Source organism: Bos indicus, chromosome 3 (assembly GCF_029378745.1).
Source record: "Bos indicus isolate NIAB-ARS_2022 breed Sahiwal x Tharparkar chromosome 3, NIAB-ARS_B.indTharparkar_mat_pri_1.0, whole genome shotgun sequence".
In the NCBI taxonomy this organism is placed as follows: Eukaryota; Metazoa; Chordata; class Mammalia; order Artiodactyla; family Bovidae; genus Bos; species Bos indicus.
The window spans coordinates 52,438,713-52,466,635 of NC_091762.1; the positions used below are offsets into that span (position 1 = coordinate 52,438,713).

Here is a 27,923-nt window from a genome sequence, read left to right on the forward strand (position 1 = left end):
AAAATCAATATATGACTATCTAACTTTGCATGTATCCTTCTATTTTTAAATGCGTTTTTATGTACTTGCAACCATACCATAGCAATGTATGATTTTGTGTCATGCTCCCTAACTCTCAGCCACAGATTTATAACATTTTTTTCCTTCTCCCGTGGTCTTCATTTTGGTAAATCTGTTTGTGAGAATTACCTTCTTTGTATTCTAGGATGTCTCACTGAGGAGGCATGAGAATCACTAATATAACTTCTTCCTTTTTTATTTTTAACCCTGTCATTTTATTTAAAAAAAATTTTATTGGCATATAGTTGCTTTACAATGTTATATTTCAGTTTCTACTGTACAGCAAAGTGAATCAGCTATACATATACATATTAATATATTCCCTCTTTTTTGGATTTCTTTCCCATTTAGGTCACCACAGAGTATTGAGTAGAGTTCCCTGTGCTATACAATAGGAGGGAAAACTAATATAACTTCATCATCTATTCTTTATATACTTTAATTCTCAAGAATCTTATTCCCACTGTCATTCTTTCCCTGTGGAACTTCTCGAATCCACTGATACCATTTCTTCTGCCTTTAAACATACCTAATAAATGATATATATATATATACTATTTGCTGTCTTTCTCCATCATCAGTGAATACTACTTGATTAATTTTATTCTTTTTAACTTGCTTTTGATTCTATTTTTTCTGCTTCTTTAATGAATTTCTGTTTGCTGACTTTTTTTGCCTTACTATGGGCTTCTTAAACATGCAGATGTTGGACCTTTATTCTCAGTTTATGATAATTTCTTTGAAAACATAATTTACTTTCACAGGTTAAGCTATAGTCATTATGTAATTGTGGTTTTGATCTAGGTCTTTTACCTTTACTATAACATTTGACCATTAATTTTCTATTGGAAATCTTTTCTTACATATGTGACATGAAATTTGACACTTGGAAGCATATAACCGTTAATTTGACCTGGAATATTGTACAATGATATGAACATAAAATCTTTGTTTCAAATACCTGGATTTCAGTTCCATTTCTGCCACTATGCTAGCTGGGACCTTAAACTCACTGAGCCTTAGTACTAATATATATCTGCAAAATAAGAATATATATTACAAGAATATATAATATATATATTTACCTTATTAGGTTGTTATGATGATCAAATGGGATAATGAACATTTATAGGAAAAAAAATTCTGAAAACGTGAGTTGTTGCTCTCTTTTGTCCAAGGTTAGGAAAATATCTCTACTTGCCCCTCCTTCTCAATAGCCTAACCAGTTTGTTAAGCCTGAAATTATAAAATGTTTGATGTCTTTGGTTTCTCTTTCATTCCTCACTCATTGCATGACTAGGCAGGATGTGTCCAAAAGGACAATCCAGTCTTGGAGCTGAAAATATTCCCTATCACATAGCAGGGTAATGTTTCCTAAGTCTGGTTGGGTTAACTACTTACTCTCAAAATCATCTAAGAGTGCTGTTATGTTAAAAATGAAACTAATGAGCCCTACTCCAGACTTAAAATCCTCAACTTCTAGGAGTAACACCTGGTAATTTAGATTTTAAGCTTGAACCCTGGATGCATTTTTTGCACATAAAATTGAGAACTACTGCCCTGGGAGTGATATTTCAATAAATAGTATAGTGAAAATCTATTCAGATCTTTGTGTCATACTCACAGTTTATCTCAATGTGTATTCTGAAGGTGTGGGGAAGAGATTCCAAACTGAAATAGAGAATGCAGTTTTACTCTAAACTATCTTCTTTAGGAAAATCATGGGGTTCAATGACATATTAAATGTGCTAAGAAGAAAGGCAGTAAGAAAGAGCCAAAATTAGTTAGCCTAGGGTTTTTACATTTTTATTTGCCCAGAGAAATCTTTTAAATGGAATATCCATTAATATTGCAAAGAACACTAATGTTCTATCAGTGTATAGTGTATCAATTCAATGTTAATGTTATCCAGAAACATCCTTACAAACACACCCAGCATAATATTTGACGAAGTATCTGGGCAGCTTATGGCCCAGTTAAGTTGACACATAAAATTTAGCATCACAGCAGCTTAACATAAAATATACTTTCTAGCTGAATGCAGCTGAATTCTCAGAAGAATTATTGTGCATGATGCCCTTTTACATACTCCTCTGTGCTGAGGTTGGTCATATATTCTGCTTTGAAAACATATATTATGCAATTCCCAATCATTGGATATTTTGTCCTTTGTGTTTATTAACTCAGCATCCTCAACTCTTGTTACACCCTAAACCATTAAGTTAGTTTAAACACACACACAGTGTTATATATACATTAATGTACGTATTTCTTTATGAGGAATTTAACATGTATTTTTAACTGTGCTAGTATTTTTATTAGGATTATTTAGGTTAGTTCTTTTGATACAATGTTGTATGAATTTGTTGTTTGCCTCAATACTTTTTTTCCATAAGCATTGTTATTTTTCTATGCAGTTTTATATGAGAATTTATAGGAATGCATATACTATGTATTTATAGGAAATAAAGGTTTACATAAAAATATAGGAATACTATGTATTTAAGGACAAGAATTTTTATTAACTGGTTTGTAATAGTTTTGTTATCAATCAGTTTGTTTATTTTCTAATTTCCACTATTTCTTCTTTGACTTATGGATTATTTGGAAATCTGGTTTGTAACTTCTGTACATCTGATGGTTTTCTAATTATTTTTCTTTTCTAGTTTCATTGTTACTCCAGTACTTTTGCCTAAAAAATCCCATGGACAGAGGAGCCTGGTAGGCTGCAGTCCATGGGGTTGCTAGAGTCGGACACAACTGAGCAACTTCACTTTCACTTTTCACTTTCATGCATTGGAGAAGGAAATGGCAACCCACTCCAGTGTTCTTGCCTGGAGGATCCCAGGGACAGGGAAGCCTGGTGGGCTGCTGTCTATGGGGTCGCACAGAGTCGGACAGGACTGGAGAGACTTAGCAGCAGCAGTTTCATTGTTACTGTTCTTGACATGTGATGCAGTTGCTTTGTATCAGATAATGGTCTCTGTATGATTTCAGTCTTTTGAGATTTGTTGAGACTTGTTTTATGGACCGGTATGTGGTCAGTTTTTATAAATTTTGAGTGTGCTTATTCTTTTGGTCTTAAGTTCCCTCCCAGATAAATATCATGTTAGTTCTTTGATGATTAGTAAAAGATATTTCATGTATTTCATTTTTCTGATTTGGTTGCCTTCAGCAGAGGGATTGGTTCATAATTACTTTGTTGTTGTTGTTCAGTTCCTCAGTCATGTCTGACTCTTCATGCCTCCATGAACTGCAGCATGCCAGGCTTCCTGGCACCTAACGAACTGGGGAGTTAATCTTTCAATGTCATATCTTTTTGCCTTTTCATACTGTTCATGGAGTTCTCAAGGCAAGAATGCTGAAGTGGTTTTGCCATCATGATTACTAAGCCTACTATTAATGTGGGTGGATGCTCTTTACATATTATTTCTAATTAATTCTTTTTTATGACTTCATGATCCTTTGCTATTATTTTCTTTTATCTCTTTGAGTATTTTTTAAATTAAATTTTAGTCTATATGTTCCAGTAATTCTACTTCTTGCTTTTGCCTTTTTAATTTGTAATCATAATACTCAAGTATCTAGGTATTTTTATCTGTATGCTTGTGTTCTTGTCTGGGTTTTTAGCTCTTCTGCCTGCTAATGTATATGGAAGAAGGGCTCAAAAGACCAAGTCTTATTTTGTGCAAATTTAAGGATTAACAACCTAATGAAAATGGACAGTAACTGCAAAAAGCACAGAAAGTCATTCAACTGGGATGCAAATCTTACCTCTATGAAGGAGAGAGAAGGAAGGAAGGAGGAAAGGAAGGAAAGATAAAAGGAAGGAGAATTTTGTCCTGCAATGCAGTCCTAAGACCATTCGGCAAAGTTGATGGGGAATCTTCAATTCAAAGTTGCCCATCCAAGGAGTCCCATTAAGGTCTACCTTAATATTCCTGCCATGCCCGGTCATTTGTTTGGAGCATCTCATGAGAAGTGTAATCTTGGTGTGTACATAGTGATAGATTCAGAACACAGCAGCTGGGACCATCCATCAGAGCACTTCTTGCAGTAGGAGATATGAGAGGTGTATTCTCATCACCTCTAGTTCCCTTCCCTCACTCCAACTCTATGACTTTTATTTTGAAATACCCTATATTTGCTACTATGAAAATATTTATCATTCAAAAACTATATTGATAGCGAGTTGTCTCTTTATTTTCTCTCTTCACTTGCAATTCTTTTAAAATTCTTTCCATTCTGTCTCCCTTGACTCATTTTCTTCATAGTTTCATTTCTAGGTTATTTATATACCTTAGCTAGGTAACTTTCATTCTTACTAATCAGCCAGCAAATATAAGCCTTTTCTCAAAAACTTTCATTTTCTCCAGAAGGGAGATCAGATCAGATCAGATCAGATCAGTCGCCCAGTCGTGTCTGACTCTTTGCGACCCCATGAATCACAGCACACCAGGCCTCCCTGTCCATCACCAACTCCCGGAGTTCACTCAGACTCATGTCCATCGAGTCAGTGATGCCATCCAGCCATCTCATCCTCTGTCGTCCCCTTCTCCTCTTGCCCCCAATCCCTCCTAGCATCAGAGTCTTTTCCAATGAGTCAACTCTTCGCATGAGGTGGCCAAAGTACTGGAGTTTCAGCTTCAGCATCATTCCTTCCAAAGAAATCCCAGGGCTGATCTCCTTCAGAATGTACTGGTTGGATCTCTTTGCAGTCCAAGGGACTCTCAAGAGTCTTCTCCAACACCACAGTTCAAAAGCATCAATTCTTTGGCGCTCAGCCTTCTTCACAGTCCAACTCTCACATCCATGCATGACCACAGGAAAAACCATAGCCTTGACTAGACGAACCTTTGTTGGCAAAGTAATGTCTCTGCTTTTGAATATGCTATCTAGGTTGGTCATAACTTTCCTTCCAAGGAGTAAGCGTCTTTTAATTTCATGGCTTCAGTCACCATCTGCAGTGATTTTGGAGCCCAAAAAAATAAAGTCTGACACTGTTTCCACTGTTTTCCCATCTATTTCCCATGAAGTGATGGGACCAGATGCCATGATCTTCGTTTTCTGAATGTTGAGCTTTAAGCCAACTTTTTCACTCTCCACTTTCACTTTCATCAAGAGGCTTTTGAGTTCCTCTTTACTTTCTGCCATAAGGGTGGTGTCATCTGCATATCTGAGGTTATTGATATTTCTCCAGGCAATCTTGATTCCAGCTTGTGTTTCTTCCAGTCCAGCAGTTCTCATGATGTACTATGCATAGAAGTTAAATAAACAGGGTGACAATATACAGCCTTGACGAACTCCTTTTCCTATTTGGAACCAGTCTGTTGTTCCATGTCCAGTTCTAACTGTTGCTTCCTGACCTGCATACAAATTTCTCAAGAGGCAGATCAGGTGGGGAGATACCCTATAGTAATTTATAAACATCTAGGCTAAGAAGGGGCTTCCCAGGTGACTCGTGGTGAACCCGCCTGCCAATGCAGGAGACATAAGAGACACGGGTTCGATCCCTAGGTCAGGAAGATCCCCTGGAGGAGGGCATGGCAACCCACTCCAGTACTCTTTGCCTGGAGAATCCCATGGACAGAGAAGCCTGGTGGGTTGCAGTTCATAGGGTCACACAGAGTCAGACATGACTGAAGCAACTTAGCACAACACAGCACAGGATAAGAGGAGCATGGCTCAGGTGGTAAAGAATCCGCCTGCAATGCAGGAGACCTGGGTTGAGAAGATCCCCTGGAGAAGGGAATGGCTTCTCACTCCAGTATTCTGGCCTGGAGAATGCCATGGACTGTATGGTCCGTGGGATCACAAAGAGTCGGACAAGACTGAGCAACTTTCACTTTCAAATATAATGTATACTAGTTCCCTTGGTAGTCATATTCTCACTGTCTCACATACAGCTCTTAGAATCTCACTTTTATGAACCACTACATTACTCATGTTTTGGCTGAACATGTTCACTAGACTCCTGAGAAAGTGGCTATTCCTGAGTCTAAGTTCTGTCCACTGTACCTTGTTCTTGATGGCTCTAAGTGATGGAATGTCACATTCTTTATTCTTCAGCAAAACCTGTAGCACATAGGTAAATAATAGACCTTACCTTGAGAAGCAGAATACCATTTTCCTCTTCTCAGCTGTTTTCTGTGTGTTCACAAGACTTGAAATTCTTTGTGCTGTTTTTGACAACTTATAATTGAAGCCAGTAACCTTTTAAATGAATTCCATTTCATCAATTACTTATCCTCACTCTGCCCATCCTCCTACCCTCAGCCAACCTAATGTTTTATTTCTAAAACAATTTAGTTTCAAATTCCAATTTCATTAAAATAATGCTGAAGAATTTTAAGTGGTGTCTTTTGTACCTGATGCTATTAAAGGCACAGTTCAGTTCAGTCGCTCAGTCGTGTCCGACTCTTTGTGACCCCATGAATTGCAGCATGCCAGGCCTCCCTGTCCATCACCAACTCCCAGAGTTCACTCAGACTCACGTCCATCGAGTCAGTGATGCCATCCAGCCATCTCATCCTCTGTCGTCCCTTTCTCCTCCTGCCCCCAATCCCTCCCAGCATCAGAGTCTTTTCCAATGAGTCAACTCTTCACAGGAGGTGGCCAAAGTACTGGAGTTTCAGCTTCAGCATCATTCCTTCCAAAGAAATCCCAGGGCTGATCTCCTTCAGAATGGACTAGTTAGATCTCTTTGCAGTCCAAGGGACTCTCAAGAGTCTTCTCCAACACCAAAGTTCAAAAGCATCAATTCTTTGGCGCTCAGCCTTCTTCACAGTCCAACTCTCACATCCATACATGACTACTGGAAAAACCATAGCCTTGACTAGACAGACCTTTGTTGGCAAAGTAATGTCTCTGCTTTTGAATATGCTATCTAGGTTGGTCATAAGCTAAAGAAATGTGTGTTAAACTGATGAAAATGCAAGTTGTATCAGCTGATTTGGAATGTTTATTTTTTCCATCTCTCTCTACAGAGGCAGGAAGATTGATGGCTTGGTATTATATTACATTTGAGACAGTGAAGAAATTTTGTACAATGAGTGGAAAAGAAACTTTATCAGATCTGGTAAATTAATTTTCACAAGAAAATAAGTATACTGTGATATAGTATAAAATAGTATTGGGGGAAACAACTTATTTGTATATCTCCTGCAATTTAAGAATAAATGAGCAGAAAAGAAAGCATTTCTAGTAGTGCATATATTTTCCTCTTTATTTGCCTTTAATTGTAAAATATGGAATATTACTCCTTAGAATATATTTCCAACAGCATCTTTGTATTAAGGCTAAGAAAATTTATATACATACCCGAAGAAAGGATAGCAGCTACCTTTCAACTTATGTGATAATTCTGATTACCTTGGTAGTGGCTACCAAATATAGTATGTTGAGAAAGATTCCAAGATGGTGTGGCATGATATATTAGGAAAGTCTGCCATGAATGAAAGACACATGCCTCTTACTTGCAACTCTTCCCTAAATCCTTTGCATCAGGATAACAATAACTGTAGAAAGAGAATAGTATTGGTGATAGGCCAGAAAAAATAACTAATTTTGGAGAAAATGGGAATTAAAAACAGGCTATCCTAAAATATTGCCAGTGGGGTACCTTTGTAGCTACAGCAGTGAATAAAAGCATAGTCATATTTTTGGCACCTGTAACTATATTGCTCCTTCCTTCCTTAACTGGGAATATGAACATGAAACATGACTTTTATATTTATTCTCAAATTTAAACTATTTAAAATATCTAAGTTGATTATTGCAATAAGATCATTATATTGATACTAAAAATTGTACAAAAGTTGATGAGTAGAAGGCTTGTATTTTCATGTAAATACTCTTCTAATTTACTTTTTATTGAAGTATAGTTGATTTACAGTGTTGTGTTGAATATTATTCTTAACTGAGAAGAAATCAAGAGTTAACATTAACCCATCTGATTTTGAGTTCTGTAAGTGTAAAAGAGAATTAGAATTAGAAAAGGTGCTAGTTTCATTTTACAGGTGTGAGAACTCAAAGCAGAGTGCTTTGCTCAAAATCATCTGGGAGAATTAGGTAGGTTCTTGAATACAAATTTCTTTATACCAACATCATTCTTTTTCATTAAAAAATTATCCTCAGTAAGTATAACCATTTGCAAACTATAGAAGCCTGAACAATAATATAACAGTAGTAATAGTGGTAGTAATGAAATCTTCATTTATTAAGTGCTTATCATATGGTACATGCTAGGCTGAATATTTTAAATTTCATCTTGTTAATCTTTACAATCTTATTGGTATAGAGCCAGTGTGTAGCAGAGTGTCTGGCATATATAACAGGTGTTTGTAAATATTTGTCAGTGAATGAATGAATCCTTAAAGAGGCAAAATGTGCTAAATGTGATGTCCCAAAGCAGCATTAAAAATAAATAAGTACAGAAAAATAAATGAGAGAAAAGAAGTAAAGAATGGACATAACCAAATGAACAAATGCTGAAATTTTATAGGTCACAATGATAGCCAGCTGCAAGGAATTTCTAGATGTACAATTAAGAATAAATGAAAAGAAAGCATTGAATACTTTGAACAAAGATCCAAATCGGACAACTATCAGGTACAGAAATTAAATGTTTTAAATAATTTTTAAAAAGGTTTCATTCAGCTACAATAAGTAATAATAATAAAAGTTTGCCTTGTTTATTTCCAGATTTCCAATGGAAGGAAGGATTAAAACAAGAGAAATGAAAGTAAATTGGTAAAGAAAATTAATTGTTAAATGTCTTAAAATATTGATTACTTGTCCATGATTCATATTTATGAAGGTATTTTATAAGTTTAAAACATTTTAAATTTGTTTCCTTAATACAAAGAAAGAACATTTACATAAGAATGAGGAGTCAGCATGCAGATGTAAAATTAATTTCTCCAAACTCCCAAGTCTTTAATTTAAAAAGATAACTTGTGAATTTTTAAATCAACAAACACTGAGAGTGTGATCTGTTGAGGCATGGTAGACAATAGAAAGAAGATGTGCTTCTCATCTACAAGAACTTTCAAGTTGGCTTGAATGAGAACCATGTGTATAAAAATAATTGACGGTATGAAAACACATATAGTAAGTGTCTGTAGAACATTAATGATATTCTTCTGCTGCTGCTGCTAAGTCGCTTCAGTCGTGTCCGACTCTGTGCGACCCCAGAGACGGCAGCCCACCAGGCTCCCCCGTCCCTGGGATTCTCCAGGCAAGAACACTGGAGTGGGTTGCCATTTCCTTCTCCAATGTATGAAAGTGAAAAGTGAAAGTGAAGTCGCTCAGTCGTGTCTGACTCTTAGTGACCCCATGGACTGCAGCCCACCAGGCTCCCCCGTCCATGGGATTTTCCAGGCAAGAGTACTGGAGTGGGGTGCCATTGCCTTGGAAAGACATATTAAAAGAAATAACCTGAGTGAAGGAATGCATATGTGATAATGGGGTGACTGTTATGCCAGCAATGGGAAGTCTGTATAGAGGAGAGTAATTGGAAGAGTAAACTAAAATTACATTGTAGCTTTTAATGACTTTACTGGGTTTGCAGTCACACAGGCAATGATACTTTTTCTAGATGCCAAGTGCTTGGTTTTCTAAGTAGCTATATCTTAGTGTTAATCAACTTGATTTAGATCACGTGAGTTCAAGTAAAAATGATTTTTTTTCATGGGGCTCAATAAAACCAGTTGGCCAAAGAATTTCCTTTTGTCTCCTTAGCTAAAGGAAGTCACTCTTTCTCTAGGATACTTCCTAAAGTCTTATTAAACTTTATCTCCCAAATACCTTGACATCTCAGAAACAAACTTCTCACTGTTGTATACTTATTCCTCAGGCAGATCTATAGCTTGGAGGGCAGAAGTTAGTGTTCTGTTTTTTAGCCATATTTCTCTAGAAATTTAAATATCCCTAGAGATCATACAGAACTTAGAGATCATGTACCCAAATCCTCTCATTTTACAAATGAAGTAAGTGATGCCTAGGTAAGTTCTGACTTGCTTGAGGTTATGGTGCTATACTGAGGACAGCTGTAGAATTAGAATCTAGGTCTCTTGAGTGTCACAATGGATTTCTCAATATACCCTGTTGCATTAACTACTGAGTCAAATTAAATCAAGGTATTTTTGCACAAGCATCTTGTTGGGAACACTATATTTGCAATTTTAATGCTTTCACTTACACCTTGCCTTAGATTGGATCATGCATTCTTTTGATTAGGACTATCAGATTCTTAAAATTCATGACTTTCTAATTATTTCTATATGTATCATAGGGCTTCCCAGGTGGCGCACGTAGTAAAGAACCCACCTGCCAGTGCAGGAGATGTAAGAGACCGGGTTCAATTCCTGAGGGTCAAGAAGATCTCCTGAAGGAGGGCATGGCAGCCCACTCCAGTATTCTTGGCTGGAGAGTCCCATGGACAAAGGAGCCTGGAGGGCTACAGTCCATAAGGTTGCAAAGAGTCGACACAACTGAAGCAACTTGGCACACATGCTCACATATGTATCATAAATTAGCTTCCTTTTGTAATTTTCCACCTTATGTCACTACTTGACTAGGAAGAGTGACTGTCTGGGAGGCATTTTCTTAATCTAAAAGGTACAGTCTTTTGGTGGGTAATGAAGGCTAATATTTACCACTTTCATGTCTCTCTCATATTCTTATTACTTTGCTGAATATCAGATCAGTTCTTTTACAGCCAGGTGTTAATCCTCTTAATTTTAAAATTTTATCCTTCAACTTTCTGCCCTTTATCACTGTTTTTTAATTTTTCATAATTCTGAGGTCTATCTTCTTCAGGATTAGCTCTGTTTCCTTTGGTATTTGTCAATGAACTTATAGGATGTGTTTCCAAATCAGTGATTTCTTTTCATATTTGTTTCTTCTTATATAATTCTTATATAAATCACCTTTATAATAAATAATGCATAGATTCATTTTTAAAGATTCAAAATTAAAATTTATAAAGCAAAAAATCAGGTCTCCTTTGACCCCCAGAAGTAACTATTATCAGTAGTTTTCTGTGGGTCATTCCAATTTCCTTTCTATTTATTTAGTACATATATATTTAATATGTGCTAATAGACATGTTATGTCTGTATATAAAAAGATCTTACTGTAATTATTGCTCTTGTGATATGAAGATTCTATATCAGTACCTACACATGTTAATCTCATTTATTTTAATACCAATGTATATTTTAACAGCAATGTATTCTATAGTATGAACATACTGTAATTTTTAACCATTCCTTTATTGATGAAGAGTTAGATGGCTTATAAATTTTTGCTATTACAAATAAGGCTGAAATGAACTTCTTTATATTTATGCCATATTTTTCAAGAATTTCCAGGTGAAAGGATATACATGAGAAGATTTAATATTTAATGCAAATTGCATTCAAAAAGCTTCTCTTATTTACAGTTGTCATCCACAGTGTAAAAAGAATGATTCCATACATCCTCCCAATACTTGTTTTGTATCTTTGAAGTTTTGTTAATCTAATGAGTGAAAAATTATATTAAAAAATTTTCAAATCTGTATTCCTGTCTTTCTGCCTTGCTTTCCCACACTTTCACACTGAGTACATGGCTAGAGCCAAGTGCAAAGGAGACAGAGAAATGTCTTGTTGTTACTGTGCCTTTATTAAAATTAGGATTCTGCTATTAAGATGGAAATAGAAAATGAGTGTTACGTAGATAAAGCAGTCTGCCACATATCCTAAGATCATAGGACTTTTCCTGTCATCTCTTCTAATACTTTAAAATCATTTGATTTTTATCTAAAGGCTTCTCGTAGGTTTGGAGTTAATTTTTATGTGTGATAAGAATTTAATTATATTTCATCCCTGAAAGACAGTCAGGAGTGTTTAATAAATATGTTGTCTTTCTCTCTTTGCTGATTGATTTGGAATGCCATCTTCACATAAACTAAATTCCTAAGGGTGTGATTCTGGACACTTCCTGTTAGTCTGTTTATTTTGTTGCTATGACAATACTACATTGCTTTACTTACTACCATTTTATTGCATGTTTTGTTATCTGGTAAAGCAAGTCCATTCTTACTGTTCTTTAAAAAACATTTTGAATATTCCTGCATTTTTCCTCCCTATGAACTTTAGAATCAGTTTATCAAGATCTAGGAAAAGGCCTTTTGAAATTGGTTTTATAGATTAGTTTGTGGAAGAATTCTTCTTTCTCGGTACTGAAATCTAAAAGTATGATATCTCTAGCCATCTACTCAGATCTTTCTGTGATATTTTATAACTCATCATTTAGGTTTTATATTTCTTCTTTAATTTTTTTTAATTGGAGGCTCATTACTTTACAATATTGTAGTGATTTTTGCCATACATTGATATGAATCGGACATGGGTGTACATGTGTTCCCCATCCTGAGCCTCCCTCCCACCTCCCTCCCCATCTCATCCCTCAGGGTCATCCCAGTGCACCAGCCCTGAGCACCCTGTCTCATGCATCAAACCTGGACTGGCAATCTCTTTCACATATGATAATATACATGTTTCAGTGCCATTCTCTCAAATTATCTCACCCCCGCCTTCTCCCACAGAGTCCAAAAGTCTGTTCCTTACATCTGTGTCTCTTTTGCCATCTTGCATATAGAGTCATCGTTACCATCTTTCTAAATTCCATATATATGCATTAATATACTCTCTTTGTGCTTTTCTTTCTTACTTCACTCTGTATAATAGGCTCCAGTTTCATCCATCTCATTAGAACTGATTCAAATGTGTTCTTTTTAATCGCTGAGTAATATTCCATTGTGTATATGTACCACAACTTTCTTATCCATTCATCTGCCAATGGACATCTAGGTTGCTTCCATGTCCATAGCTTTGACTATATGGATCTTTGTCGGCAAAGTGATATCTTTGCTTTTTAACACACTGTCTAGGTTTGTCATAGCTTTCCTGCCAGTGCTTTACAATTTTCAGAAGTTTCACACACATGATTTCGTATAATGCCATAATAATTCTATATTCCTCCTACCCTTATATTGCCCTGCCCCCATCTCTCTCCCCACTGGTAATCACCAGTTTGTTCTTTGGATCCATGAATCTGTTTCTTTTTTTTTTTTTTTTGCTTTATTCACTAATTTGTTGTATTTTTTAGATACCACATAAAAGTGATATTATATAATAATTGTCTTTCTCTGTCTGAATTATTTGACTTAGCATGCTGTGCTGTTCTTAGTCGCTCAGTCATGTCCAGCTCTTTGCAACTCCATGGACTGTATCCATCCGTCTATTGATGACTCTTAGGTTGCTTCTGTTTGGGGATTGTAAATAATGCTGCTATGAACACTGGGGTGTATAACCATTTCTAAATAGATGTAACAAAATAATTTTCAGAAGCATATATTGTAGCCAAAAAATAATTAACCTGTTATGTTGTTGTTTAGTCCTGTCTGACTCTTTTGCAACTCCATGGACTGTAGCCTGCTAGGCTTCTCTGTCCATGAGATTTCTGAGGCAGGAATACTGGAGTGGGTTACCATTTCCTTCTCCAGAAGATCTTCCTGACCCAGTGATCAAATCCATGTCTCCTGCATTGGCAGACAAGTCCTTTTTTACTACTGAACCACCAGGGAAGCCCCAATTAGTCTATAGTTTCAGCTATATACATCCATTCTGAGATGTGAGTTAGTTGCTTCTTTCTATTTTCATATATTGTTTACTAAAAGCAAGCCATGAAATATAACTATTCTACCCTTTGTCTTTGTATACCAGTTTTTGATCTTATAAGAGATCCCCCCCCAGAACATACGAGTCTAATGATTTTAGTTAGAATCTTAGGGGGATTTGCATATCAAGGCCTGGTTAGATAAGTAAACAGATAAAAGAGGTAGCAAAGACCTGAGATACAGTAGTTACAATAGATAATAACTCCTTTTCTCCCCTCTTACCACCACTCAAATTTTTATAGCCAAGCAACTGCTTGTTTCTAATAATCAACTAATAAGCTGCTGCTGCATCGCTTCAGTTGTGTCCGACTCTGTGCAACCCCATAGACTGCAGCCCACCAGGCTCCCCCATCCCTGGGATTCACCAGGCAAGAACACTGGAGTGGGTCGCCATTTCCTTCTCCAATGCAGGAAAGTGAAAAGTGAAAGTGAAGTCGCTCAGTCGTGTCTGACTCTTAGCGACCCCATGGACTGCAGCCTAGCAGGCTCCTCTGTCCATGGGATTTTCCAGGCAAGAGTACTGGAGTGGGGTGCCATTGCCTTCTCCGACTAATAAGCTACCAACCTTCAAATGTTGAACAGAATCTTCAGCACCTAACAGGATGCTTTATAAATCAGCAGGCACTTAATAAATATTTGTTGATTATATAAATTGTGTTGTTTTCTATAATACTTATATATAGTAAAGTTCAAAGACAGAGCTGCATTGGAGAAGAATATGGAAACAATTTTAGATGTATTGAGGTGGAAAGAAAAAACAGTCTAAGTGCAAGTGCCCTGTGATCACTTGAAATTTATCAGTCTAGAGATTATAATGAAAGTCTTGAGAAGAAATGAGATTTTTTTTTTGAGAAAAAGAGAGGTTGAGTGAATAAAGAAGAGTAGAGAAATAAGAACTGACTGAGAGGTTGGGAAGAGGAAGTCAACAATGACTTGCAACAATAATGATAAAAGATACAGAGCTGTATAATGTCACAGAAATCAAGGCAGAGAGGAATTTTAAGAAGACAGACTTCAGCCACTGTGTCAAATATTGTGAGATAGTAACTTTTAAAAAGAAATAATGAAATTTCTTCTTTCCCCAGTCTTATTCAGGCTCAGCTAGGATGCATTCCCGTACAAGACTTTGCTTTGACGCAAGATACCGCAAAGATTTTCAGAAATGGCTCACGAATTACAAGATGTATGTTATAGGCTTATTAGATTTTCAGTATTTCCCCAGTAAAATAGTATACTAGATTTAATACTGGAAACTTTTTTTTTTTTTTAGGGTTATCAGATTTTGTGGCTACTCAAGAAAAGTTTGCGGTATTATTGAACAGTTTGATTTTAGCTAAATGTTTTAGATGTAAACTTTGGGAAAACTCTCCACATGTATCCAAACAGCTGGAAAAAATTGGTAGGTAATGGTACAGGTAGGCAGTGTATCAATGTCTGCAATTTATTTTTGTTTTTCACTGTTAGGAAAATTGTTCTATGATGGTAGACCTTTAAGGAAAAGTGTGCCTATGGGCCTAAGTAAGTTACTGTACTTTCCTTCTCTTGAAAATCTGATTTTCATTTTCTTCTGCTTAAAGAATTCATTTGAAATCAAGTTGGAAATCTAACAAAAATGAATACTCTTATTTTAAAAATTGTTTTGAAACCAAGAGTGAAATTTTGTTTTAGTAATTAGGTAACTATATTGTGTTCTTTCTTCTACTTTTATGACTATTTGGTTTTGATCTCAATGACAAGGTACAGAGCTAGCAGTCCTGGTCATTCCTAATTCATTACAAAAAATTATGCCACTTATTTGTATCTTTTCCTCTTTTTTCAGTAACATTTCAATGTTAGTACTGATTTTCATAGAGATACTATAAAATTCTGTAGACAAATTTATTTCCTGTTGGGATCTAGCTCAGAACACGAACTGAAAAACTCTAGAGGGTGCTATTTACAAAGACTGGGATATGCCTCAAACACTTTGGAATTTTCCAGTTTGGTGTCTGGCTTTGTGACCCTACTCCTTCTTAGATAGCTAGGACTCCAAAAAGACTGTTGTTTTTTCATGACTGATAGTCTTATTAACTGTATAACTTTATATGCATCTTGGGGACATTAAAATTTTAGATAATGGGTTGCTAAGGGTTCTCTGATTATTCCTTAGAACAAAGATCTCTAACTATTTTGTGAGGAAGTACTACTTTGTATTTCCTTGACGTTTGAGATCAGTGAGGGAAATCAGTCAGGAGCTGACCAGTCCTGGGAGCTGGGGTGAAGGTGGAGATTGGATCATGTAAGTAAGATCAAAGTAGAAAGTTTCTTGATTAATGGCTCACCTTCCTGTCAGTATATAAGTGGTGGCAAAGCAAATGCCACACCCACTCCACAAATACAAGATTTCTGAATTAGGGAGGAGGTTACATACAACATTTAGGAAATCACAACTTTCAGAAAAATTTGAACTTAGGTAAATGGTTAATAATATTATAGCACTAAAACACTTATCTTAGAAAAGTAGAAAGGTCTCAAAACAGTGATTTCAGTTTCCATGTTATGAGAAAAAGAGCAAATTAAGCCCAAAGTGGGCAGAAAATAAGAAATAATTTTGAAAGAACATAAATAAATTAAAAACAAAAATATAAATGAAACAGAAACATGATTATTTTAAAATCATTAATACTGTAGTCAGACTGATCAAGAAATAAAGAGAAAAGATACAAATTTCCAATAACAAAAATGTGAGATATAACTATAGATCTTATAGATAACAAAATGATAGAAAGAAAATGTTATAAAACACCTTATATCATTAAATTCCTCAACTTTGATGAAATGGGAAAATTCTTTGAAAACACAAATTGACAGAGTCCACTCAAGAAGAAACAGCATGAGTAGGATATATTTATTAAATAAATTTCTGGTTTAAAACTTACAAAGAAAACCCCATGCATAGAAGGCTACACTGGTGAATTCTACTGAACATTTAAATAAGAAGCAGTATTAATTCTAAACACTTTTTCAGAAAATTTAAAGGGTGGGGGGTGATAGTTCCCAACTCATTCTATGAGGCCAGCATTGCCTTGTTATCAAAACCTAATGAAGACATTCAAGAAAAGGACAGACCAGTAGCTCTTAGTAATATAAATGAATTAATTCTTTATAAAATTTTAACAACTTGGACCAGTGATAAATAAAAGGGGGAACATATCATGGCCAAATGTGGTTTATTCCAGCAATACAAGATGAGTTTACCACTTGATGTCAATCAGTGTAATTTATCATATTAACAAACTAAAAAATACCAGATGGTCATCTCAGTAATGTTAAAAAATTTGACAAGATGCAAAATCCATTTCTAATAAAACTCTCAACAAATTTAAAAAGGAAGGAAATTTCTCAAACTGATGAAGAACATCTATGAAAAACCTATAGCTAACATTATATTTAATAGTGAAAGACTGAATGCTTTACCTCTAAGATCAGGAATGAAATTTCTCAAACTGATGAAGAACATCTATGAAAAACCTATAGCTAACATTATATTTAATAGTGAAAGACTGAATGCTTTACCTCTAAGATCAGGAATGAAATAAGGATGCCCACTGTTACTAATTCCAGTAAACATTATACTAGAGGTTCTAACCAGTACAATCAGCCAAGAAAAAGAAATAAAAAGGGTACAGTTTAGAAAAGAAAGAAGTATACATGTTTTTATTAATACATGATCAGATGGTCATCTGTGTAGAAAATTCCATGGAAGGTAGGAGAGGTTCAGCATGGTTGAAGGATACAAGGTCAATGTGTAAAAATTAATTTTATTTCTACATACTAGTAAGAAAAAATCAGAAGCTAAAATTAGAAAAACTATGCTTTATTAGTTTTCTACTGCCATTATAACAAATTACCACAAACTTTGTGACTTAAAGCACCAAAAATTTATTATCTTTAAAGTTCTATAGATTTCTGATGTGGGTCTCACTAGGATAAAATCAAGGTTTGGCAAGGCTGTTTTCCTTAGGGGTGAATCCATTTTCCTGCCTTCAACTTCTAGAGAATACTTGATTCCTTGATCATAGCCCTTTTCCTCCATCTTCAGAGGCAACAAGTGATCTTAGATTTGGCAGAGATATCTTAGATACAGTGCAAAAGCACAAACTATAAAAGAAAAAAAGTGGATTTAATCAAAACTTAAAACTTTGCTTTTCATAAAATACTGTTAAAGAAGGAGGAGGAAGAAGAGAAAATAAGCCACCAGACTGTAAGAAAATATCTGCAGAACATATATGTTATGGAGGACTTGTACTTAGAATATATAAGACAAACCACTGAATAAAACAGTGGGCAAAAGATTGAAACAAACATAATCAAAGAAGATGTGTGTATGGCAAATAAGTACCTGAGAAGATGTTCAACATCATTAGTCATAAGAGAAATGCAAATTAAAATGACAATGTGATACCAATACACATCCACACAATTAAAATTAAATTTGTTAATTTAATTATATTTATCAAAATTTTATTAAATTTATTAATTTAATTTAGCACACTTAAAATTATACAGTACACATAGTACACAATTAAAAATTGACAGAGTGCTGGAGAAAATATGGTTCAACTGGAACTCTCACTGTGGAAATGTAAAATGTTAAAACCACTTTGAAAAACCATTTGATTATTTCTTTAAAAGTTCAGCATAAACCTACCATGCCACGTGGTCCTGTCATGGTTAGGTATCCAAGAGAAATAAAACCATGTAGACACACAATTCTAGTAACAAAGACATTTGAAAACAGCCTAAATATCCATGAACAGGCAAATGGAAATTAGTGTTATATCCCATGGTATGAATATATATACTCAGCAATAAAAAGGCATGAATGTTGACACAAATAACAACATGGATGAATCTTACAATATAATCATACAGAGTAGAAGAAGCCAGACTAATTACATTTAAATGAAAGACTAGAAAATAGAATAGTAATAGAAAGCAGATCAGTGGTTGCTTAGGGACAGTGTGGGAAGGGCAGGACAAATTACAAAGGGGCACAAGAAAACTTTTAGAGGCAATAGTGTTGTTTATTAGCTTGGTTATAGTGATAGTTTTTCATACACAAACACATGAAATCACATGTCAAGTTTATTGTAAATCAGTTATATTCAGTCAATAAAATTGTAAAAATGAAAAAATATTCACTCACCAAATGAGCAAAAACTAAAGTCTTGTGGGGAGATAAAATAAGGTTATGAACATGCTCATGCAGTGTTGGTTGGAACTTAAGTCTAACGGTGTCAATTAATTTGCACAATCTTTTTAAAACAGCTGTTTCACTAACAGTTAAATTTATAGAAATATTTCTACAAAGGTACAAATTATTTACCATTGCATAATCTTAAATGATCATGGCATCTGGTTCCATCACTTCATGGGAAATAGATGGGGCAACAGTGGAAACAGTGGCAGACTTTATTTTTTGGGGCTCCAAAATCAATGCAGATGGTGACTGCAGCCATGAAATTAAAAGACACTTACTCCTTGGAAGGAAAGTTATGACCAACCTAGATAGCATATTCAAAAGCAGAGACATTACTTTGCCAACAAAGATCCGTCTAGTCAAGGCTATGGTTTTTCCTGTGGTCATGTATGGATATGAGAGTTGGACTGTGAAGAAGGCTGAGCGCTGAAGAATTGATGCCTTTGAACTGTGGTGTTGGAGAAGACTCTTGAGAGTCCCTTGGACTGCAAGGAGTCCAACCAGTCCATTCTGAAGATCAGCCCTGGGATTTCTTTGGAAGGAATGATGCTAAAGCTGAAACTCCAGTACTTTGGCCACCTCATGCGAAGAGTTGACTCATTGGAAAGGACTCTGATGCTGGGAGGGATTGGGGGCAGGAGGAGAAGGGGACGACAGAGGATGAGATGGCTGGATGGCATCACTGACTCGATGGACGTGAGTCTGAGTGAACTCCGGGAGTTGGTGATGGACAGGGAGGCCTGGTGTGCTGCGATTCATGGGGTCGAAAAGAGTCGGACACGACTGAGCGACCGAACTGAACTGAATCTTAAATGCTCACCAGGAGCAAAATGATTAAAGTATGAATTATCCATAAAAATGATTATTAATAAAATTTCACTATATTTGAAGTCAGTCTTTCTGACTTTCTAGAATATTGTCAGTCTGGGCATCAGTTGCATTCTATCCCTTCCAAATTGTTGAACACAAACATGTTTTTCACACTTCCTCAGTACAGCTGAACAGAAAGAAACAAATATTGCCCAGCAAAATTCATGCAATAGAGAAGTGAGAGAATCCAAACAAAAAAGTAAATTGAGCATCAGGAAAAAATAATGAATACAAGTTGATTTTCAACAGTGTTTATCAGCTAAAAATTAAAACTCAGGAAAGGTTTTAAGGGAAAATTGAAATTAAAATTAAGGAATTAAGAATACTAGGAGTTGTGTCTTAGGAATGAGTAAGAGAAATTCTCAAAAATAGTCAGCTTTGAGTAAAGAAAGGAGTATCATACCCTGCCCAGTAATATATGTTCCTTAAACAAGCTTGTACTACTTTGGAAATTTATACTTCTGACAATATTTTCTATTTGAGGATTTGGCTAAATTCATTCATGTGAGTATAAGAATTAAAAATTACAGTTTCTTAAATGCATGAAGAAAGAGAAAATGTACAAAGGCAGAAGAGCTCTTTGTGTTTAAGAGTTCTTTCTGTTTAAGGAGCAAAATTAAAGTTGATGTGGCTGCAGTATAGTCAGCAAGAGGGGAATGGCAAGAAATTAAATTGGAGAGGTAGGCTGTGGTCAAGTCACTAGGTAAGAGAGTTTTAAATTGCCACTTTATTCTAAATGCAATGGAAAGACATTGGAAATTTTAGGCAGAAGAGTAAAATTATCTAAATTAGTACAGCAACAGAGAGAGAACTCAATTTCTAAGACAAATGCTCAGAGAGCCATAGCTTCATAAAGTAATATTCCATCCCTGAATCATGTTGCCTTTAAAAAAAAAAAAACACGAGTATAACCATAAATGTTTCTTGGTACTTGCTCTATGGATGACATAAGGTAAAACTAAGGGGTTGAGACATCACGTGAATCAAAGAATTCCTCTTTATTTTATAAAGCATATGCATGTTCTATTTGAGTTTGAAAAAATAAATATGAACAACCAAATAATGTCACAGACCAATCAATCCAATTGAGACTATCTTTTTAAAACTTTAAAAATCATTAGTCTGCTCTCAGATTTTATAGTAATGTAGATGTTAAATATTTAAGTGTAGATTTAGTTTAAAACGTATTGTTTAAAAACTACTGTTTGATTAATTTTCCACAGGTATAACATTATCAAATGCTATGGTAAATGCAGGTTTGACTTCCTTTAAAAAAATAGAAGAAACAGATGCAAGGGAACTTGAGCTGGTATTTAATATTTAATTATTCCTAATGTTACTTGAATTCTGTATACATTTCAAAGCCTGACATTTATATCTTTATTTCTACTAAAAAAATGATTTTCCCCATCATAGTCATTAAAATGCCTGACATTTATATCTTTATTTCTACTAAAAAAATGATTTTCCCCATCATAGTCATTATATATTTTTAATTTAAAATTTTGGGTAATAAGTGTATTAAAACTATTAACTCTAAAAGATATTTTACTAAAAGAGTTTTTAGTGTTATAGTAAGAATATAATGATATAAGTATGTTGTTTTAGATTTTAAATAGACATCCCCCTTTTGGAACTCAGATAAAAGAAACAGTGATGTATCTACCAAAATATGAACTTGAAGTGGAACAGGTAAATATTTTCTATTTTTCATATGTTTTGATTTTCAGGAATAAAGCTACCCATAGCTGATTTGGAACTGAGTATAAGTAGTAAGGTTATTTTTAACACATTTTGTGCCTATCCTTTTTTAAAGATTACAAGATATAGTGATACCATGGCAGAAATATTAGTGACTGTTATATTAAGAAACTTTGAACAGCTACAAACTAAAAGAACAGCATCAAATTCTCACTATGTCACCTTGATCATAGGTGATGCAGATAATCAACTGGTTTTTAAGCACAAAATTATGTAAGTATGAAATTTCTGTTTATTTTATTTTAAAGCATGTATTATAAAAGAAAAATTCTGCTGAAGAAAAGAGTAGTAAAATAATGGTGGGGTCAATTAAATTACATTTTCCTGATTCTATAATGGGACATAGGAAATTGTCTATTAAAGAAGGTATTAATATTAGGTCTGTTTTAGATTATTTAGTACTCAAATTAACGAAGTATAAAGTCATTGGTTTGAAACAAGTAATAGATGACCTTTAGGAGTAGCTCTAATTCAGTATTGCTGAACTTTCTTATTTTGTTGCTTTTCTCCTATAATTCATGACCTTATTACTCTTTGAGTGCAATCTTCAAAATATGTTTTCTATTTCTGTATTAAAATTTAACTGCTAGAGCCACTATAGGATCCAGGCAACCAGATCCAATAGATGAAGGAGATACCTTGCCTTATATTTTGTTCTGTAGCATATCATTCTATAATTTTCACTTCAGCCTTTTTTCTGATACTCTTATATATTTTCTCCCAGGGGTGTCATAAGCAAATTCTGAGGATAATAGTTGTAGCTGCAACTAATACTTTTTGAGCACTTAGTAAGTTCCAGGTATTGAACTGTTTAATCATTATGTAGGTAGTCTATAGCAAAAACTAGATTCGAAGCCCAGCATTCTGAGTCCAGAGTCTATGCTCCTAAGCATATAATATACCTATGAGTTCAGGATGGTACTAACTGAAATGGGAATCTACTAACTGTTGCCAGTGTACTGGAAGATACTTTCCTAAAACACCCCATGCAAGGATCCTAAAGAGATATGCTTTTCACTGATAATTACTCTCCTGCAACTAGCCTTAATACACTTACAGAGAATATATAATTATATAAATCTTTATTCTCTGTGACAAGTAAATCTAATGACTTTGACTATAGAAGGCTAAAATAAGTTCAATCACAGAATTGACTGCTGGTGATATGATGTTATTAGGTACAAACTATTTCATATCATTTAAAAAATACTCAAAGTTCTCACAAATCCATGTAACTTATGTATAGCCATTTAAAAGTGGTAGTGATTTAAGGGCAAGATCATAGGTTATCAAGAACAACTATATGTACAGGTGGGCTTGAAGTGATTGTGTGCAACTTAGAACCAGCTGTTGGGTGAACATATAGTTAAGTAAATTATGGACATGGTAGCTCCATTGAAATTCCATTTTCCCTATCCAAAGAACTTGGGGAAAGTAGTTTTCAGAAACTGACTTAAGTTTACTACCAGATGCGATATACCTTAGTATCAGTTAGCCCTTGACAATTAATTTATTATTTCATTTAACATTCAAGATCACAATTTAAATGACACATTGCTTTTTTCAGGGATTCTGTTTTGCTAAAAGCTGGAAATTGGGCTAAAAAGTTTGATGTGAGGAGAGCTCTTAAATCTGAAAATCTTAGCATAAATCTAATTAGTTCAGAATATGGTAAGTTCATTGAAATAATGAATACATGAATGTAAAAAATATGATAGCACTTAAAAATTTCCTTTATGTAAACAGAAAACATAAGTGATATTGTATAAAAATAATTTAAGTAAAATGAATAATTTTAAAGGAAGTTTCATGTATTTGGGTATGTAAAGATAATGTAGACTAGGATAATAAAACTAAATTTTCGTCTGTTCAGTTATAGACATTTTCTTTTTTAAGGTAAATTTCAATTATTGTAGGAGCATTGATTTTTATTTTTATGAAAGATGTGTACTTTTTCACTTGTTATACTTTTCTAAAGTTTCTTTAAAACATTTTTATTTCCTGAACTTGTTAGACTTTTTAGTTCAACAAAGTATAAAATATAAGAGGTATAAAAATAAATAAATGGTCTCATGCATGAATATATATGACTTAAGCATTTGTATGCTTTTTTTTCTTTTTCCAGTTGGACTTGATATACAGCGCAAATTTACAGTCTTTTACTCAGGACCGAAGAGATTTGGAAATCAAATAATTATACAAAAAAAATCAGAAACAGAGATTTCCCATTCTGAACATTCAGATAGATCTACTGTAGCAGGCCCCAAAAAAGGTAAATAGCTGTGTTTATTCCTGTTTTGCATTAAAGCAAATATAAGGCTGGGGATGGTATCATCAGTATAGTATTGCTTCATTTAGATTGTGGATACTCTGGAATTAGATGTTTCAGTTCAGTTCAGTTCAGTCGCTCAGTTGTGTCCGACTCTTTGCGACCCCATGAATTGCAGCACGCCAGGCCTCCCTGTCCATCACCAACTCCCGGAGTTCACTCAGACTCACGTCCATCGAGTCAGTGATGCCATCCAGCCATCTCATCCTCTGTCGTCCCCTTCTCCTCCTGCCCACAATCCCTCTCAGCATTAGATGTTTAGGCTTTCTAATAATTGCATTAATAATATATAGTAGGAATTCTTATAGTTAGTATTTGTCAAATTGGGGTGATTTTTTATTTCTCCATCAGTTTTGAATGAGATCCTTGCCGGGTACAGTAATCTTGGTTGTAGGTTTTTCCCTTTCAGTTCTTTAAATATATCCTGCCATTCCCTCTGGCCTGCAGAGTTTCTGTTGGAAGATCAGCTGTTAAATGTATGGGGTTTCCCTTGTATGTTACTTGTTGCTTTTCCCTTGCTGCTTTTACTATTCTATCTTTGTTAGTTTGATTGGTATGTGTCTTAGCATGTTTGTCCTTGGTTTTATCCTATATGGGACTCTTTGCCCCTCTTGGACTTGACTGATTATTTTCTTTTCCACGTTGGGGAAATTTTCAACTATAATCTCTTCAAAATTTTCTCATACCCTTTCTTTTTCTCTTCTTCTTCAGGGACCCCTATAATTCGAATAGTGGTGCATTTGATATTGTCCCAGAAGTCTCCGAGACTATCCTCAGTTCTTTTCATTCTTTTTGCTTTATTCTGCTCTTCAGAAGTTATTTCCATCATTTTATCTTCCAGCTCACTGATTCATTCTTCTGCTTCAGGTATTCTGCTATTGATTCCATCTAGAGTATTTAATTTCAGTAATTGTAGTATTTGTCTCTGTATGTTTATTCTTTAATTCTTCTATGTCTTTGTTAATTGATTCTTGCATTTTCTCCATTCTGTTTTTGAGATTTTTGATCATCTTTACTGTCATTATTCTGAATTCTTTTTCAGGTAATTTTTGTATTTCCTCTTTATTTGGACTTCTGTGTTTCTAGTTTGTTCCTTTATTTGTGTAGTATTTCTCTGCCTTTTCAATATTTTTTTTTAATTTATTGTGTTTGAGGTCTCCTTTTCCCAGGCCTCAAGGTTGAATTTTTTCTTCCTTTTGGTTCTGCCCTCCTAAGGTTGATCCAGTGGTTTGTGTAAGCTTTGTATAGGGTGAGATTTGTGCTGAGTTTTTTGTTGTTGTTGTTTTTCCTCTGATGGGCAAGGCTGAGTAAGGTGGTAATCCTGTCTGCTGATGATTGGGTTTGTATTTTTGTTTTGTTTGTTGTTTAAATGAGATGTCCTTCACAGGGTGCTACTGGTGGTTGGGTGATGCCAGGTCTTGTATTCAGGTGGTGTCCTTTGTGTGAGTTCTAACTATTTGATACTCCCTAGGGTTAGTTCTCTGGTAGTCTAGGTCTTGGAGACAGTGCTCCCACTCCAAAGGCTCAGGGCTTGATCTTGAGCTGTAGAGATAACCTTCACCATTCATGGCCACATAGAGGCTGGCCTTCACCCATTGGATGGCCACCACATGCAGGCCCACAGGGATTAGATTGAAGAGGGTGTAGTCGCTGTTTTCATCCTTGGTCCCATCGACAGCACCATCTGGGTACATCCTCAGGAAATATCCCTGCTGGCTGAATACCATCGTCACAATTCCTTTCAGCTGAGGTTCACTTAGCCTGCTGCTGGACCTCAGGCTCCTTACAAAGAGACACTGCAGCATTTGTACTCCTTTCTTCAAAGAAAGCTCAAAAATCTTCTGCGGTGATTTTTGGCGAAAAAAATTGACTAGTTTTTATATATGTTTCCCCTTTTCATACCCACTCCATTCTTATGGCCATGTTAGGGAGATAGTAAGTGATATACAAGAATTAACAGATTTGATAAGACAAAGCAGGTGACAACTTTTTTTTCTTTATTATGGGACATTCAAATAGAGATTCAAATAAACATTCAAATAGAGAGTAGAAAGAAGTGTATATGTACCCATCATCCACCTTAAACAGTTCTCAGCTCAGGGTTCATATTTCCCCTTGTATTTTTTTGAAGAAAATCAGATATTATATTATTTCCTCCATAAATGTTTTAGTATATATTTGTAAGGATTTAAGAAAAAATAACTGTATTACATAAAAAACTGCTGCTGCTGCTAAGTAACTTCAGTCGTGTCCAACTCTGTGCAACCCCATAGATGGCAGCCCACCAGGCTCCGCCATCCCTGGGATTCTCCAAGAGCACTTCAGTTCAGTTCAGTTCAGTTCAGTCGCTCAGTCGTGTCCAACTCTTTGCACTAATGGTAACTAATTATTTTCCAATACTGAGTTAATGTTAAAATTGTTGATTACTCATAAATATCATAGATATATCATCTTGATACCATCTAGATATACCAGATTGGCTCCTGAATCCTTTTGCTATGTCCTTAGTAGTTTTGATCGCTTTCATGCTGTATGGGATGATATGATGTTCTAGGCTTACCTTTTATAATTCCAGCCTCAGACCTGTAATAAGCCTTTTCTCCAAAGATCCCTGGTTTCTTTTCATGATAAATAATTTGTGTGCTTAAGGAGCTCATTGCCATTGAGAGATTATCTCTTACCTTTTTCCATGCACAGAATTATGAAATATGTGATTTTTTGTTTTTAAAGACAAAATACATAATTTATTTATAGTTAAATGTCCAAATAAAATTCAGAGCTATAGTTTTTATCCTTAAAGTCAATGGTCTATACTCAGTGATCTGTATCTCCTTTCTGCCATGCTGAGAAATTTGATTCTCAATGATTACAAAAATGATAGAATGCTACTAATCTTCTTTATTCTATATTATACACACAATTAGTTGTTGTTTATCAAGTTAACAGCACCAAACTGCACTTTTTTTGGCTGCATCACACAGTTTGTGGAATCAGCCATTCACTATGTTTTCCTGACAAAGCAAAAAGCAAACCCTTGCTGGTGGAATATAATGTAGTCCAAAATCTGTAGATATAATGTCTGCCATACAATAAGAACTTACAAAACCTGCAAAGAGGCAGGACCATATGACTCATAATTAACTATATAAGAAAATGAAACAGGCCTGTAGGTGATTCAAATGGTAGAGTTGGCATTTAAAGATTATAAAACAACTGTGATTAATATTTTCAAGAAAATAGGGGGAGGAAATATACAAAATTAATGAAATGATGGAAAGTTTCACCAGAAAATTGGAATTCCTAGAGATTTAAATGAACTTTCTAGAACTGAAAAATGTAGTATCTTAAGTGAAGAACTCATTAGGTAGGTTTAATATTAGTTTGGATATGTTCAAACACAGGATTTATGAACTGTTAGACATATCAATAGAAAATATTCAAATGGAAGCCCAGAGATAAGAGAACAGAAAGAACACAAAACAGTATAATACTCAAAATGATAACATATGCATAAAGTCTGAGTAGAGAAAGAATGGGACAAATGCAGTATTCAAAGAGACAGGCTGAGAACATTCCAAAACAGTGAAAGACATCAATCTACAGATTCAGAATTTCAGCAAGCCCAAGAAGAGATAAATACACAGAAGACCACATAAGACTGAAAATGAAGAGATAAAACATGAATTAACAATATCAAGAATGAAAAAGGTGATATCATTACAGATCGTATAGGCATAAAAAATCTGCTAAGATATTATAAATAACTTTACCAATAAATTTGACATGATTTAGGTAAAAAGGAACAAATACCTTAAGAAGAAATCTTACCAAAACTGACAGAAGAAAGAAAATCTGAGTAGTCTTGACCCTAGTAATAAAACTGAAGAAATTTAAAAAGATCTTTACATAAAGAAATCCTGAGGTTCAGATGACTG

General features: G+C 34.8%; 1 protein-coding gene across 1 annotated transcript in view; it reads left to right on the forward strand.

Annotated features, from left to right (window-relative positions):
• HFM1 (helicase for meiosis 1) overlaps positions 1-27,923 on the forward strand; it is a 109,238-nt gene that overhangs the window by 45,166 nt on the left and 36,149 nt on the right. Inside the window, exons 20-29 of the mRNA XM_070786132.1 lie at positions 7,047-7,138; positions 8,564-8,670; positions 8,764-8,811; positions 14,872-14,969; positions 15,057-15,185; positions 21,122-21,207; positions 21,507-21,590; positions 21,715-21,872; positions 23,227-23,330; positions 23,785-23,931. Of these exons, the coding sequence (XP_070642233.1) occupies positions 7,047-7,138; positions 8,564-8,670; positions 8,764-8,811; positions 14,872-14,969; positions 15,057-15,185; positions 21,122-21,207; positions 21,507-21,590; positions 21,715-21,872; positions 23,227-23,330; positions 23,785-23,931 (1,053 nt within the window). The remainder of the gene's footprint in view (positions 1-7,046; positions 7,139-8,563; positions 8,671-8,763; positions 8,812-14,871; positions 14,970-15,056; positions 15,186-21,121; positions 21,208-21,506; positions 21,591-21,714; positions 21,873-23,226; positions 23,331-23,784; positions 23,932-27,923) is intronic.